The sequence below is a fragment of the Salvelinus fontinalis genome, unplaced genomic scaffold (genome assembly GCF_029448725.1).
Source record: "Salvelinus fontinalis isolate EN_2023a unplaced genomic scaffold, ASM2944872v1 scaffold_0460, whole genome shotgun sequence".
Taxonomy (NCBI): domain Eukaryota; kingdom Metazoa; phylum Chordata; class Actinopteri; order Salmoniformes; family Salmonidae; genus Salvelinus; species Salvelinus fontinalis.
Window position 1 is genome coordinate 15,847 of NW_026600669.1, and position 16,750 is coordinate 32,596.

Consider the following 16,750-nt stretch of genomic DNA (forward strand, 5'->3'; position numbering starts at 1 on the left):
TACATATGAGATGAGTAATACATAGACAGATACAGTAGAATAGGATAGAATACAGTATATACATATGAGATGAGTAATACATAGACAGATACAGTAGAATAGGATAGAATACAGTATATACATATGAGATGAGTAATACATAGACAGATACAGTAGAATAGGATAGAATACAGTATATACATATGAGATGAGTAATGCCAGATATGTAAACATGCAGGAGATCCATGAAGGAAAGACAGTGATGGTGCTCAGTGACGTTGTTGCAAATGGTGGGGAACAACCAATCACGATGAGGGATCGCCAGCTGTGAACGCTTTAGCATGCTGGAGACAACCATGGAGAATGTGAATCAAGTGTTCCAATTGTAAAACGTTTGATTTAATTACATCAAGTGTTCCAATGGTAAAACGTTTGATTTAATTACATCAAGTGTCCCAATGGCAAAACGTTTGATTTAATTACATCAAGTGTCCCAATGGCAAAACGTTTGATTTAATTACATCAAGTGTCCCAATGGCAAAACGTTTGATTTAATTACATCAAGTGTCCCAATGGCAAAACGTTTGATTTAATTACATCAAGTGTTCCAATGGTAAAACGTTTGATTTAATTACATCAAGTGTCCCAATGGCAAAACGTTTGATTTAATTACATCAAGTGTTCCAATGGTAAAACGTTTGATTTAATTACATCAAGCGTCCCAATGGTAAAACGTTTAATTTAATTACATCAAGTGTTCCAATGGTAAACCGTTTGATTTAATTACATCAAGCGTTCCAATGGTAAAACGTTTGATTTAATTCCATCAAGTGTTCTAATGGTAAAACGTTTGAGTTCATTGTGACCCCTCCTGGTCCTCGTGTCCATCCTCATGAAGTTACGCAGGACACAGGTAGCCTTCACACACCTGAACTCCTCCAGGAGGCAGTCCCAGATGACCTTGGTCACCCAACCTTGCAGTGCCCTACACGGTAACTGTAGGCAAATGTTTTGAAGGAATCTCCAGTTACAAGGTATCTGTAGGAATATGGAAGACAATGTAATTATTAGACTGTTACATCACCAGGTCATTGTGGATTACTAAAGTATAATATCCCTAATAACAAATCATGATAACATTGGATTGATAGATGCATGGGCACACATATGTACATGTGTAGCATGTGACTAACAGGATCATATCAAGGATAGCATCACAAATGAATACATAAATACCACTTGAAGCTTGATGATGAGTTGACCATTTGAATCAGCTGTGCAGTACTGAGGCAAAAACAACAATGTGCACCTCTTTGAGTCCCCAGGACTGAGAACCACTGCTCTTCATTGGGACCTCTTCATATGTAGACTGGCTTTCATAGAGCTCTTTATCTGAGGACAGAAAACCTCACAAGAAACACACTTCATTACAGTCAAATTACACCACACTGAATATTATGTTACTATTATCTCCGTCCTCACTTCTAGGGACAGGAACAACACTAAAGTACCTGCCCTATCCAGAATAGCCTCCTCTCTCACTGACAGTTGGGGCTGCTATCCTTTCACCCTCCAAGGCTGTTAGCTAGCTACCTACAAATGCATTTGGAGTTTGTTTTTTACAGTGATAAATAGATAGCTAATATGAAGTTAGGTAGCTGGTGATATTTCATTCACTTAGCTATCTATCTATACAGTATTTGAAGTTGGTTAGATAGCTAGCCAACTAGCTAGTTCATTTAACAGCTCATTTGAGTTAGCCTGCACTGTAGCTAGTTAGCTAATTATACATCGTTGTTTTTTTTACACTTTGAAAATCTGTTTCCTTACTTGAATAGGTTCTTCCAGCCATGTGGACAACTGGAAACAGGGCAGCAAAGTTTGTCACCAGAGCGTTTTAGAGGATATTACTATTGAATTATGTACCCATTTAATAACCAGACCTTCATACAAACTTGCTCTGCTGAATTCTTGACGGAGTCACAACGGGCGGCCTAAGCGGCATCTAGTCCATTTGCTGACTGGACGCAGGTGAGGAAAATGTACATTTTATTTTCAGACAACAAGTTAACTCTAGGGTATTCTCTAGGGATTCTTGAGACATCCCTACACTAAACCCTAACCTTAACCCCTAACTTAACCATTTTAAATGTCAACTTCAACGGGCTACGGACGTCCCAAAGATGTATCGCTACCTGAAAATACATGATCTAAGTGATTGATAGTTAGTATTCATCAGTCATAAAGCCTTATTTACTTTAATGAACTACTAAAATAGTGATTTTGTCAAACAGCATAGACAGCAGCTCTACACTTTATTGACTGACTGATCCATTCATCCTTCCATCCCTCCTCAGCCTTCCTCTCCTCTGAAGACCCAGTGAGGGTGGAGCTCAGTCAGGGAGCTGTTGAGGGACTGGTTAGGAAGAACACTTCTACAGTCAGAGAGGTGAGAGGTCACACATGGTTTAGATGGTAAATATTTATGTCCCCTTAGCGGTTCATCACGTCAGCAAAAGGGAATATGTTCCATCATCTATGTTTATTTACATTAGTGCAAATTGTCCGCTGATATTGGTGTAATTTCTCACTCCTTTTGGCTGTATGAAAGTTAATTTCCCCTCAGGCACACACATTTGTTCTTTGCTATTATGAAGGTCATTTGTGTAGAATGTACTTTTCCCCACTCATTCAACCCATCTCTTTACATTGCTTATGCATATTTGGTGGCCTGACTGCATCCAGACTATGTCAAAGGCCCATCCTGGTAGATCTGAACCTAATGCAGCTTGGAGTGATCAGATGACAGAAGTCACATTTAGGTGCCAGGTGTAACTGAGGCCATAGATGCTCCATATCCATTACTTTGAGTGTTGTATATAATATGATTAAATGTGTTTCTGTGTTGCAGGGGCAGTCAAGAAATGGAACGGCAAGGCCACAGAACATAAGCAGAGCTGTGGGTGACCACCTCAAGCCCTTGGTAGAGCCGGGGGTGGTGGTTACCACTCCACCACACCTTCAGCAGGCTGGAAAAGTGGGATTGATACTGTTCTCATACTAAGACGGACCAAGACTCTGTTGATTGGTCAGTCATTTGATTAATTTGTTTTGCAATATGTTCAAATCAAGCTTTATTTATACAGCACATTTCAGACATGGATGCAACACAATGGCTTCACAGGAAAAACCTATGAAAATAAACAGATATATTTAGTACACAAACATAAGAGGATAAAAATACAACTTAAAGACTAATGAGCATCCTAAGGAAATGCCATTGATTAAAATGTTAAAATATTCAACCAAAAATATTAGCTTGTTTTTTAGGAGGGGTTCTGAAAGACACTATGGGGGGTGTCCAATGAAAATTGACTAGTAACAACAACTGGGACCTAAAAGACACCCACCATGAGACCCACTAAATTTGCCAAAGAAGAGGCAAACAAAAGAAAAACTCACAGACAGGAAGCAAACCAAAAAGGTGGAGCAACTAAAGGTGTTGACTCTCCACATCTATCAAGACCACTGGAGCACTGGGCCAGACACTCTTAAATAGAACCTGGACCAGCTCAGGTGAAACACCTTCCCACTAACGAGATGGACAAGCCAGCACAAGTGTAACACATAGTGACTAACGCGGTGACACCAATCAGTGCGTCCTACGAGCTAATGAGCTAGACATCCTAAATTCCGACGTTCTAAAGTCCGACCTCAAAACATAAATGGAAAAACCAAAGTCTGTAACACAACAGACAACAAATATTTTATATTTATGACTCAATTTATTAGGATTGTTAATAAAATTGATTATAGACCTATTTATTATACAGCGTCCATGTGTATAGGCTGCAAGTATGTTGAAATTTAAAAAAATATATATTTTCAACTTTCAACTAAAACCAAACTTATATTGTACGTCGGGCATAGTCTGATTTTCAATGACATTTTGCTAGGTGGGATATCCCCAATGTCGACAGTTTGCTTGGTGGGATATCCCCAATGTCACAGTTTAAACGTGTCCAAATCAATAGTCCAAATGCAGAAACAGTTTGTGATAAATTGAAAACCTAAACGTAAAATGTGCTAAATACACAAACATCTGCCACAATAATCATATTACTTGTATTTATATAAACAAGCTCCTTATAAACTGCACAAGCACCAGAAACGCTGTTGTTTTGACAAGTAGCAAAAAATCACTGATATCGATTAGGGGGGAAATCAGGTTGTTCGTGCTGTTGAAACTAACAACAACAAAAAACACATGGAAATGGGAGATATCTTTTAGCTCACTGGTTAGAGGACAACCTGCAGAAGACAGTCAGCTACATTTTGGAGTGATGCATTTAAATTTAGGGGTTGCAAAACAAAGGAACGCAACACTTATTTGTCAGCACTCAACGATATCATGTTGAAATCAATTGTGTGACAGGAGGGAGATGAGGTTGCACATCCTGTTAAAACTAACAGCTCAAAAACCACACGGAATGTGGGAGTAATGTGTACATCCCTGGATAGAGGACAATTTGTAGGAAACAGATCGCTCGCCACATTTTGAAGTGTTGCATTTTGATTCAAATGGTTCACCAACATGGTAAGTGTAACACAGCTCTTTTTGTGTTAGTCACTTTTTTGTTAAATCACATAAATAGTACTCTTTCAAGAGCCTGGATTTTTACTAAGGCTGAAATCAATTGAATGGGGCAAACGTTTAGGGTTCTATATTGTGTAATTCCTTAAAATACTCCTTCTACATTGTTAAAAACATTCTACATTGTGACATTAATTCATTGATATCATGAAACAACTGCTTCATGTATTTTCTGATGTTTGATCAGATGTCTTTTAACAGAGTATCTCTTGTCACATTGATCACAGGTATGAGCTTTCTCTCCTGTGTGTGTTCTCTGGTGTGATACCAGATTGGCAGAATGACCAAAACTCTTCCCACATTGACCACAGCTATAAGGTTTCTCTCCTGTGTGTGTTCTCTGGTGCACTGTCAGATCTCCAGCTTGACGAAAACTCTTCCCACATTGATCACAGCTATAAGGTTTCTCTCCTGTGTGTGTTCTCTGGTGTCTAGTCAGATGGCAAGATTGACCAAAACTCTTCCCACATTGACCACAGCTATAAGATTTATCTCCTGTGTGTATTCTCTGGTGTTGAGTCAGATGGCTAGATCGACCAAAACTCTTCCCACATTGATCACAGCTATAAGGTTTCTCTCCTGTGTGTGTTCTCTGATGAATTTTAATGCCTGATGAGGTGAATCTCTTCCCACAGTCAGAGCGGCAGTGAGTTCTCCTCCCTGTGGGTCTCCGCTGGTGTTTATTGAGGTGTTCTGATCTGGAGAGACTCTTCTCTGCCTCTTCAGCATCTTGAAATTGTTGAGGCTCCCCAGATGATCCACAATAGTGAAGTATCTCTCCTGTGTGAACAACAAAGTCAGACAGATGATTAAAGGCCCACAACAGCGGAAATCCATTGTAAAAGGTGATGCTTAAAAAAATAAAAATAAAGGAGAGCCGCACACTCTTAAAGTTATTTGGTCTTAAAATGAGCAACAAGTTATATTTTGTCTTGCTTTCACATTAGTAGTAACATCGATGATTGTAGGCTAGAAATAAGTTATTCATGTTGTTGAAACTCTAAGCAGTGTGACAGATGACTTTTGGTCTCCAATATAGGCCCCTTTCTGTGTTTAATAAAATTGCGGCACGAGGGCAAAGCACATACAATTTGATTGTAGAAACTCCTCCCTGCTAATGATGGATGTTATGGATGTAGTATATCTGGTAATGAGGAAACCACTAGTTATGGATGTAGTATATCTGGTAATGAGGAAACCACTAGTTATGGATGTAGTATATCTGGTAATGAGGAAACCACTAGTTATGGATGTAGTATATCTGGTAATGAGGAAACCGCTAGTTATGGATGTAGTATATCTGGTAATGAGGAAACCACTAGTTATGGATGTGTTATATCTGGTAATGAGGAAACCACTAGTTATGGATGTAGTATATCTGGTAATGAGGAAACCACTAGTTATAGATGTAGTATATCTGGTAATGAGGAAACCACTAGTTATGGATGTAGTATATCTGGTAATGAGGAAACCACTAGTTATGGATGTAGTATATCTGCTAATGAGGAAACCACTAGTTATGGATGGAGTATATCTGGTAATGAGGAAACCACTAGTTATGGATGTAGTATATCTGGTAATGAGGAAACCACTAGTTATGGATGTAGTATATCTGCTAATGAGGAAACCACTAGTTATGGATGTAGTGTATCTGCTAATGAGGAAACCACTAGTTATGGATGTAGTATATCTGGTAATGAGGAAACCACTAGATATGGATGTAGTATATCTGGTAATGAGGAAACCACTAGTTATGGATGTAGTATATCTGGTAATGAGGAAACCACTAGTTATGGATGTAGTATATCTGGTAATGAGGAAACCACTAGTTCTGGATGTAGTATATCTGGTAATGAGGAAACCACTAGTTATGGATGTAGTACATCTGGTAATGAGGAAACCACTAGTTATGGACGTAGTATATCTGCCTGGAGCAAAAATGGTGAGCAAAGATTTTAGTTTTTCACAATGTATTCTGAATGTTAATGGGGTAAAACTCAGGGGAGGAACCTCCATTTCCAGGTTGATTATGAGGACATTTCACACTACTTTGGATTATAATTGTAAGGCTTGTTTGAATGTCCTGCTTAATATAATGTTTGTGTCATCATCACAAATCAACCGCTTTGTATTTAAAAAACACTTCAAACAGTAAAATGCTCTTTGTCTAGCTTTTCCATCAACCTGACAATGAGATTTTGTACGCAGTTTGTCAAATTGGCCCGTAACTGCACCTAACAACAAATATACCTGTAATGAACAAAGAAGCACTTTGGTTGTTATTGCATGACATACACAGTGTACTCTAGGACCCATAACAACATAGACCTACTGTAGGACACATAACAATAGCATAGACCTACCGTAGGACCCATAACTTCACCTAACAACATAGACCTACTGTAGGACACATAACAATAGCATAGACCTACCGTAGGACCCATAACTTCACCTAACAACAACATAGACCTACCGTAGGACCCATAACTTCACCTAACAACAACATAGACCTACTGTAGGACCCATAACTTCACCTAACAACAACATAGACCTACTGTAGGACCCATAACTTCACCTAACAACAACATAGACCTACTGTAGGACCCATAACAACAACATAGACCTACTGTAGGACCCATAACAACAACATAGACCTACTGTAGGACCCATAACATTACCAAGCTACAAATAAAGGAAAATAGCTCTGTGTATTGTACAATAGCCTATCCATCAAGGAACAGTTCTCTACACATTATGAGCTAAGTATCTCTGTGTCCAAACAGACTAACGAGACCCTACTGTAAATCAAGCAGACAATAACATTATAAACATCAATTTGTTAGGTATTTTGGATCCAACGTGGAGCACGGCATAACTGTCTTTACCAGAGTAATGAATGAAGAAGCACTTTGGTTGTTGTTGCATGTCGTGATGTTTGTCATGTGACTGGAATTCAGAAAATGATTTCCTGGATCAGCTGATGATAGTTGAACATGTGACTGTAACTAAACAGCTACAGTATTAAGAATGATGTAGAACCACGTTAATGACAGTATCCATTTGGGTGTTGTCAATAAAGTTACGATTATTATTATTGAATTTATTTCAGCTTTATTTAACCAGGTAGGCCAGTTGAGAACAAGTTCTCATTTACAACTGTGACCTGGCCAAGATAAAGCAAAGCAGTGCAACAAAAACACAGAGTTACACGTGGGATAAACAAACGTACAGTCAATAACACAATAGAAAAATCTTTATACAGTGTGTGCAAATGGAGTACGGAGGTAAGGCAATAAATAGGCCATAGTAGCGAAGTAATTACAATTTAACAAATTAACACTGGAGTGATAGATGTGTAGATGATGATGTGCAAGTAGAAATTCTGGGGTGCAAAAGAGCAAAAAAAGTAAATAAAAACATGGGGATGAGGTAGGCAGTTGTATGAGCTATTTACAGATGGGCTGTGTACAGCTGCAGCGATTGGTGAGCTGCTCAGATAGCTGATGCTTAAAGTTAGTGAGGGAGATATAAGTCTCCAACTTCAGCGATTTTTGCATTTTGTTCCAGTCATTGGCAACAGAGAACTGGAAGGAAAGGTGGCCAAAGGAGGTGTTGGCTTTGGGGATGACCAGTGAGATATACCTCCTGGAGCGCGTGCTATGGGTGGGCGTTGCTATGGTGACCAGTGAGCTGAGTGAAGGCGGCCTAGCAAAGACTTATAGATGACCTGCAGCCAGTGGGTTTGGCAACGAATATGTAGCGAGGGCCAGCCGACGAGAGCATACAGGTCTCAGTGGTGGGTGGTATATGGGGCTTTGGTGACAAAACGGATGGCACTGTGATTTACTGGATGCAGTCTAAGGTAGTTTTACTAGCGTTTAAGAGCAGTTGGAGGCCACAGAAGGAGTGTTATATGGCATTGAAGCTCGTTTGGAGGTTTGTTAACACAGTGTCCAAAGAAGGGTCAGATGTATATGAAATAGCCCGAGAATTGAACCCTGTGGCACCCCCATAGAGACTGCCAAAGGTCCGGACAACAGGCCCTCCGATTTGACACACTGAATTCTATCAGAGAAGTAGTTGGTGAACCAGGTGTGGCAGTCATTTGAGAAACCAACCATTAATCTACACACAATAGAATCCTCATTCATCTACTCACAATATGATCCTCACTCATCTACACACAATAGAATCCTCATTCATCTACACACAATAGAATCCTCAATAATCTACACACAATAGAATCCTCAATAATTAACACAAATGTGAAAACAGGTAAAAAAAATATATATACTTAGTTTTTTTCTGATGGTTAGGCTATCTTGTTTCAGAGGGGTGACATCAATAGCCCATAATGATAACAGATAATAAACAGAAATACCTTATTTACGTAAGTATTCAGACCCTTTGCTATGAGACTAGAAATTGCTTTCAGGTGCATCTTGTTTCCATTAATCATCCTTGAGATGTATCTACAACTTGTTCAGAGTCCACCTGTGGTAAATTCAATTGATTGGATATGATTTGGAAGGCACACACCTGTATATATAAGGTCCCAGAGTTGACAGAGCATGTCAGAGAAAAAAACAAGCAATGAGGTCGAAGGAATTGTCCGTAGAGCTCCAAGACAGGAGTGTGTCGAGGCATAGATCTGGGGAAAGGTTCCCAAGAACACAGTGGCCTCCATCATTCATAAATGGAATACTCTTCCTAGAGCTCGTCACCCGGCCAAACTGAGCGATTGGGGGAGAAGGGCCTTGGTCAGGGAGGTGACCAAAATCCTGATGGTCACTCTGACAGAGCTGCAAAGTTCCTCTGTGGAGATGTGAGAACCTTCCAGAAGGACAACCATCTCTGCAGCACTCCACCAATCAGACATTTCTGGGAGAGTGGCCAGATGGAAACCACTCCTCAGTAAAAGGCACATGACAGACCACTTGGAGTTTGACAAAAGGCACCTTAACGACTCTCAGACCATGAGAAACAAGATTCTCTGGTCTGATGAAACCAAGATGGAACTCTTTGGCCTGAATGCCAAGAGTCACGTCTGGAGGAAACCTGGCACCATCCCTACGGTGAAGCATAGTGGTGGCAACATCATGCTGTGGGATGTTTTTCAGCAGCTGGGACTGGGAGACTAGTCAGGATGGAGGGAAATATTAACGGAGCAAAGTGCAGAGAGATCCTTGATGAAAGACCTGCTCCAGAGCGCTCAGGACCTCAGACTGGGGCAAAGGTTCGCCATCCAATAGGACAACGACCTTAAGCACACAGCCAAGACAACGCAGGAGTGGCTTCTGTAGAAGTCTCTAAATGTTCTTGAGTGACATAGCCAGAGCCCGGACTTGAGCCCGATTTAACATCTCTGGAGAGACCTGAAAATAGCTGTGCAGTGATGTTCCCCATCCAACCTGACAGAGCTAGAGAGGATCTGCAGAGAAGGATGGGAAAAACTCCCCAAATGCAGGTGTGCCAAATAAATTAGCTAAATGAAAGAGGGAAAACAATTTTTTAATCAATTTTAGAATAAGGCTTTAAAATAACAAAAAGTGGAAAAAGTCAAGGGGTCTGAATACTTTCCCGAATGCACTGTATACAGCAACACCTCCCCCATAAGCATTCCTGTCATTTCTGTAGATGTTATATCCCTGTATTGCTACTGCTGGATCAAAGGAATTATCTCAGTGAGTTTCAGAGATGAACAGTAGAGTCCATTCCAAATTCAATAGGCAGACAAGTAAACAAAAACGTTTTCAAATAAAAACTATTCCAGAAAATGTCAAAGCGTATATAACGCCCGTCCAAGAGACTGTCGACCAATCGCGCTCACATTGTCATGCTGTGACACGCAGTTCCTAATTCTCACGAAAATCTAACTAAAAAATCTATCTAACATCTAATCTATCTTCAAAATCTTTTTAAAGTCAGGGTATAAGTCGAGAAACATGCCTATTTTCCTTGAAAATACGTAATGGTACGATTGCAAAGCTATACGATATTACAGAGAACAAGTTAAATATCTCTAATTATCTCTGAAAATATTTGTATTGTTGTGCTTCTTGTTCACGGAGGGTAATTAATGCCAATGTACTTTTCTTTAAGCTGTTAATACAAATTGAAAGTAGTTTCCGATATCCTAATTTCTTAAAGTATTTCTGGTGATAGCAGGTGATAGTGATACACAAGCTAGGTCTATTTGAAACATTGCCATCCCATGGCAGCATTTACCAGCCACCAGGTTCAGATTTAAAACCCACGTAAAATATATTTAAAACCCAATTCTATTTTTGTCCAAAGTTAAGATATAAATTATTCAAACGGAACACAATTTATGCTGGTTATTATTTTAGGCTATTTTAGTTTTGGAGTCAAACAGGTTTGTTATTTTATTTCAGTTTACTAAACAGTTTTCCCCTAATTACTGTTTCTATATTAAGCATGGAGGTTCCCCCTATCAACCAGTCAAGGTACTGGTGACAAAGCAGGATAGATGGGACAGACGGAACCCTTCTGTGGTAACAGACAGAGGCGATTTGTAATCAAATCTAATTCCCAGGAATGGGGTTCATATGAACCACAGAGACTGTGTGTGGGATAATAACATGGCCCTGTCCAACCCTGCTTGTTCCCTCGACTCCGCTACCAACCACCAATCTCCAACAGGGCCCTTAACCTGTATCACTAGACACCTCATAGTGAGCTACAGGTAGGAATCAGCAATGAATCCCAATAATGAGACACCTCTGGGGAGGGATGTCAGCATCATTTAAATATATATATATAGTGTTTTATGACAAACCGTTTTTTTAACAAATCCGTCAAGACACCAACTTAGACTTTACTGTGAAATGCTTTACTTACAAGCCCTTAACCAACAGTGCAGTTCAAGAAGAAAACGTTTACCAAGTAGACTAAAATAAAAAGTAATAATAAAAAGTAACACAATGAGAATAACGAGGCTATATACAGGGGGCACCGGTACCGAGTCAGTGTGGAGGCTATATACAGGGGGCACCGGTACCGAGTCAGTGTGGAGGCTATATACAGGGGGCACCGGTAGCGAGTCAGTGTGGAGGCTATATACAGGGGGCACCGGTACCGAGTCAGTGTGGAGGCTATATACAGGGGGCACCGGTAGCGAGTCAGTGTGGAGGCTATATACAGGGGGCACCGGTACTGAGTCAATGTGGAGGGTATATACAGGGGGCACCGGTACTGAGTCAGTGTGGAGGCTATATACAGGGGGCACCGGTACCGAGTCAGTGTGGAGACTATATACAGGGGGTACCGGTACAGAGTCAGTGTGGAGGCTATATACAGGGGGCACCGGTAGCGAGTCAGTGTGCGGGGTTACAGGCTAGTTGCGGTAATCTGTACATGAAGGTAGGGGAGTGTAGTGACTATGCATAGGTAACAAACAACCAGTGAGTAGCAGCAGTGCACAAAAGGGAGGGAGGTGGGGGGGGGGTCAATGTAAATTGTCCGGTGGTGATTTTACAGATTTCCTAGACTTGGCGCTGCGGTAGCAGAGAAAACAGTCTATGATTGGGTGACTGGAGTCTCTGACAATTTTGTGGGCTTTCCTCTGACACCGCCTATTATATAGGTCCTGGATGGCAGGAAGCTTGGCCACAGTGATGTACTGGGCCGTTCGCACTACCCTCTGTAGCGCCTTAGGGTCAGATGGCGAGCAGTTGCCACACCAGGTGAGGATCTGGGGACCCATGCCAAATCTTTTCAGTCTCCTGAGGGGGAAAAGGTTTTGTTGTGCCCTCTTCATGACTATCTTCGTATATACCCACGTGGGTGATTGAAAGATGAACTGAGGTCCACACTCCAGTCCAGTTGATGGTGGTAATGCACCTTAAAGTTGGTTTCCAACCGCCATATAAAGTCCAAAGAAGAAAAATAAGCCTAAAAGAAGGAGAAATTACGAGAAACTAATTTGGTTTACCGTTTGGGGTATTGCGACTGGTTACTTATTTTGATGTGATATGAAAGTATTGTGTGAAATTATTCTCAATTGATATGAGCGTACTCCCTGCCCGTTTCGGTAAAAAGCTGAGGGATGGGGCTGGAGAAACGAAACCATCCATGATATCAACATTATAGTTTTAACCATGTTTAGAGGATATACAGTGTTTGTTTATATTTACTTACAAACATTGGAGTAAAAAAAAGTATAAGTCCCAAAATGGATGTAACAACTACTGATTGCCCCTTTAAGACTACATATTGGGCTAATCTAATAGGAGATATTGAGGACTACAGTATTTCAGGCATTGTCATTAGATGCGTTTGATCACTTGTTAACGTTTTGTTGATGGTCCACTCTTGATGTTCTACACTTTACAGTGTAGCTTCAGCCATTTCTACAGAACAACATTACAGTGTAGAACCCCTTTACTGCATATTGGTTCAACGACTGCAGAGACGGTACTTACTTGTGTTAAACGGATCTCCAACCTCCTCTTCTTCCTCCAATGTGACAGTAATCTCCCCCTCCTCTTTTACACCAAAAACTACATCCTCCTCTTTCTCATCTTCCTCCTCTTTAACTCTGAACGCGTCTTCCTCTTCTTTCACTGAAACGTCTTTCTCTTCTTCTTTCACTGTAACAGCCTCACCCTCTACTTCTTGATTTACTGTGACATCCTCTTCTTCCTCCTCCTCTTTCACGTTAATGTTCAGCCACAGACCTCCTTTCTCCGTCCAGCAGACCTTATCCTCTTCTTTAACAGGAGGGGAGAAGTTTATGGAGCTCATGTTCGGGGATGTTAGCTAGCTAGCTATCATTAGCGACTAGCCCAGTGCTAACTTAACCAGCCAGCTACTATAGCTGACTAATACAAAATAACGTAATATTAAATAGGTTAACAAGTTGATACGACCTAAGTGTGTCGAAAACACAGCAGCTAATATACACCGAAAGCGTATAAATAGCTTGAATCTTACGGCTATGTTGGCTAGCAAGCGACCGAGGTGGTTGACGAGCTGTTTATGAAGAACCGTCCACTAGATTATACATCACGCTGGCAGCGTCGCCTGAAAGACGCACATCGCCGTCTGCTGACTGGAGGGGAAACGCAGTTGAGGATCATATTTTATTCTTAGACAAAGATTATTGTAAATGGATTTAAATAAATAATACCATTATATTGAGACATACAAAGACAGGAATGTGTTGATTGATTAGTGCGAATAAAAAATGTTTACCACAGCATATTAAAGGCAGTTTCATTAAGTTATATTACATCTAAATTAGCAGCTAGCTACTAATTAGCAGCTAGCTACTATAATGAACAGACTAGGTCTATACTGCTCCTACATGGTGTAACAATACATCATGTAGATGTATATAATGAACAGACTAGGTCTATACTGCTCCTACATGGTGTAACAATACATCATGTAGATGTATATAATGAACAGACTAGGTCTATACTGCTCCTACATGGTGTAACAATACATCATGTAGATGTATATAATGAACAGACTATGTCTATACTGCTGCTACATGGTGTAACAATACATCATCTAGATGTATATAATGAACAGACTAGGTCTATACTGCTCCTACATGGTGTAACAATACATAATGTAGATGTATATAATGAACAGACTAGGTCTATACTGCTGCTACATGGTGTAACAATACATCATGTAGATGTATATAATGTACAGACTTGGTCTATACTGCTCCTACATGGTGTAACAATACATCATGTAGATGTATATAATGAACAGACTAGGTCCATACTGCTCCTACATGGTGTAACAATACATCATGTAGATGTATATAATGAACAGACTAGGTCCATACTGCTCCTACATGGTGTAACAATACATCATGTAGATGTATATAATGAACAGACTAGGTCTATACTGCTCCTACATGGTGTAACAATACATCATGTTGTTGTATATAATGAACAGACTATGTCTATACTGCTCCTACATGGTGTAACAATACATCATGTAGATGTATATAATGAACAGACTAGGTCTATACTGCTCCTACATGGTGTAACAATACATCATGTAGATGTATATAATGAACAGACTAGGTCTATACTGCTCCTACATGGTGTAACAATACATCATGTAGATGTATATAATGAACAGACTAGGTCTATACTGCTGCTACATTTTTGTATTATTATGTGTTATTTATTTCTTGTTTATTTAACCAGGTCGGCCAGTTGAGAACAAGTTCTCATTTTACAACTGCAACCTGGCCAAGATAAAACAAAGCAGTTTGACACACACAACAACACAGAGTTACACATGGAGTAAAACAAACATACAGTCAATAATACAGTAGAAAAATAAGTCTATATACAATGTGAGCAAATGAGGTGAGATAAGGGAGGTAAAGGCAAAACAAAGGCCATGGTGGCAAAGTAAATACAATATAGCAAGTAAAACACTGGAATGGTAGATTTGCAGTGGAAGAATGTGCAAAGTAGAGATATAAATAATGGGGTGCAAAGGAGCTAAATAAATAAATACAGTAGGGAAAGAGGTAGTTGTTTGGGCTAAATTATAGTTGGGCTATGTACAGGTGCAGTAATATGTGAGCTGCTCTGACAGCTGGTGCTGAAAGCTAGTGGGGGAGATAAGTGTTTCCCGTTTCAGAGATTTTTGTAGTTTGTTCGTATTAATGCAGATATTATGGACATTTTATTTAAAACATGTAATTAAACTATAATTGTAGCTCCTTTAATTTAGACCCAAAATGTATTTGCTATGTGTGCTATTGCCCGGCTATTAAAAGGAACAGGCGACTATTTGAGACTCAGCCTCAGAAATGTTTTGGTCACATGGAGTCAAGTGGTCACTAGATGTCTACGGTGCCAAAGAGAATTATAGTTGGGAGTGTTGGGAGTGTCCAGTGTGTTGATATAACGGTAATAATGTCACTTGGAATCAAGTGGTCACTAGATGTCTACGGCGCCAAAGAGATTTATAGTTGGGGGTGTTGAGTGTGTTGATATAACGGTAATAATGTCACATGGAATCAAGTGGTCACTAGATGTCTACGGTGCCAAAGAGAATTATAGTTGGGAGTGTTGGGAGTGTTAAGTGTGTTTATATAACGGTAAGGTCTGAATGCTTTCCGAATGCATTGTATATATAGGGGCAGTACTTAGTGACATCACTTCATGAAACAGGTGGTACAAATATATAACATAGATTCACAATATCAACATTCAATGTATCAAAATATATGACCAAGCTGGAAGTGGAAACGCCAGCCCAGCCACAATCCTAGAGGTTCACTGATGATCAACCTCCTCCTTCACATCTGACTCCTGATGATCAACCTCCTCCTTCACATCTGACTCCTGATGATCAACCTCCTCCTTCACATCTGACTCCTGATGATCAACCTCCTCCTTCACATCTGACTCCAGTGATCAATCCAGAGCGTCTTCTTTTTTGGGGAACCCCGATGGACGACGTCATCGAATAGGACGTCATCACCACCACAAGTTAATTGTCATTCAGGTTATCAATGGGAAGAACATTAGCAATATGTCCTGTCTGGTAACTTGTCTCGTTCAAAGGATTTACATTGGCAGGTGCACAGGGAGACACCCCATTAAAAAACTCAGTTGATCTTAAACTGCGGAAACACTTTTGGAAGTCTTTAACTGCATCAAAGTCTGTGGCCTGTGATGTTGGGACAAATGATGAGTCCCTTATTATACAAGAGACAAAATTCACAAATTCTACAGCACAAGGCTGAGTCATGTCTTCAGTGTAAAACTAACAATGACTCAATAATCCTTCTGGGAATGTTATGATGTCATAAAGTTATGGGCGGAGTTACAACGTTGGCTGTCAGAAGTACAGTTATACAATGTAAAATTACTTTTAATCTGTCTGTCTGTATATTTCAAAACATGGCATTTGAGGGTGCAGTGAGATACCCCACAGTTGGACGATACTTTTCTCATCAATTGTCTTAAATATTATACCTAATTAAAACCTGGAAATCAACCAATCCTCTGTTGTTAATTCAATAGAAAGGTCAAAACCTTTTTTTATCTAAAAGTTGAAAGTGACGGAGAGAAAAAAAATGCCGCTGATGAATGCGCTGGCTGTGTTCTA

At 40.0% G+C, this 16,750-nt stretch overlaps 1 protein-coding gene across 3 annotated transcripts; it reads right to left on the reverse strand.

Annotated features, from left to right (window-relative positions):
• Positions 1-707: 707 nt before the first annotated feature.
• On the reverse strand, positions 708-13,638 carry LOC129846157 (zinc finger protein 436-like). Of its 3 annotated transcripts, none has more exons than XM_055914113.1 (3): positions 13,078-13,638; positions 1,289-1,371; positions 708-1,017 (listed from the first exon to the last, which is right to left on the reverse strand). In XM_055914113.1, the coding sequence occupies exons 1-3, from the start codon at positions 13,397-13,399 to the stop codon at positions 763-765; spliced, it is 660 nt and encodes a 219-aa protein (XP_055770088.1). In that variant the 5' UTR covers positions 13,400-13,638; the 3' UTR covers positions 708-762. The 3 variants fall into 3 exon arrangements, with proteins under 3 accessions (XP_055770088.1, XP_055770087.1, XP_055770086.1); XM_055914112.1 differs by having other exon boundaries at positions 709-1,017; positions 1,289-1,386; XM_055914111.1 differs by lacking the exons at positions 708-1,017; positions 1,289-1,371 and adding an exon at positions 3,097-5,413.
• Between the last annotated feature and the right edge of the window lie 3,112 nt (positions 13,639-16,750).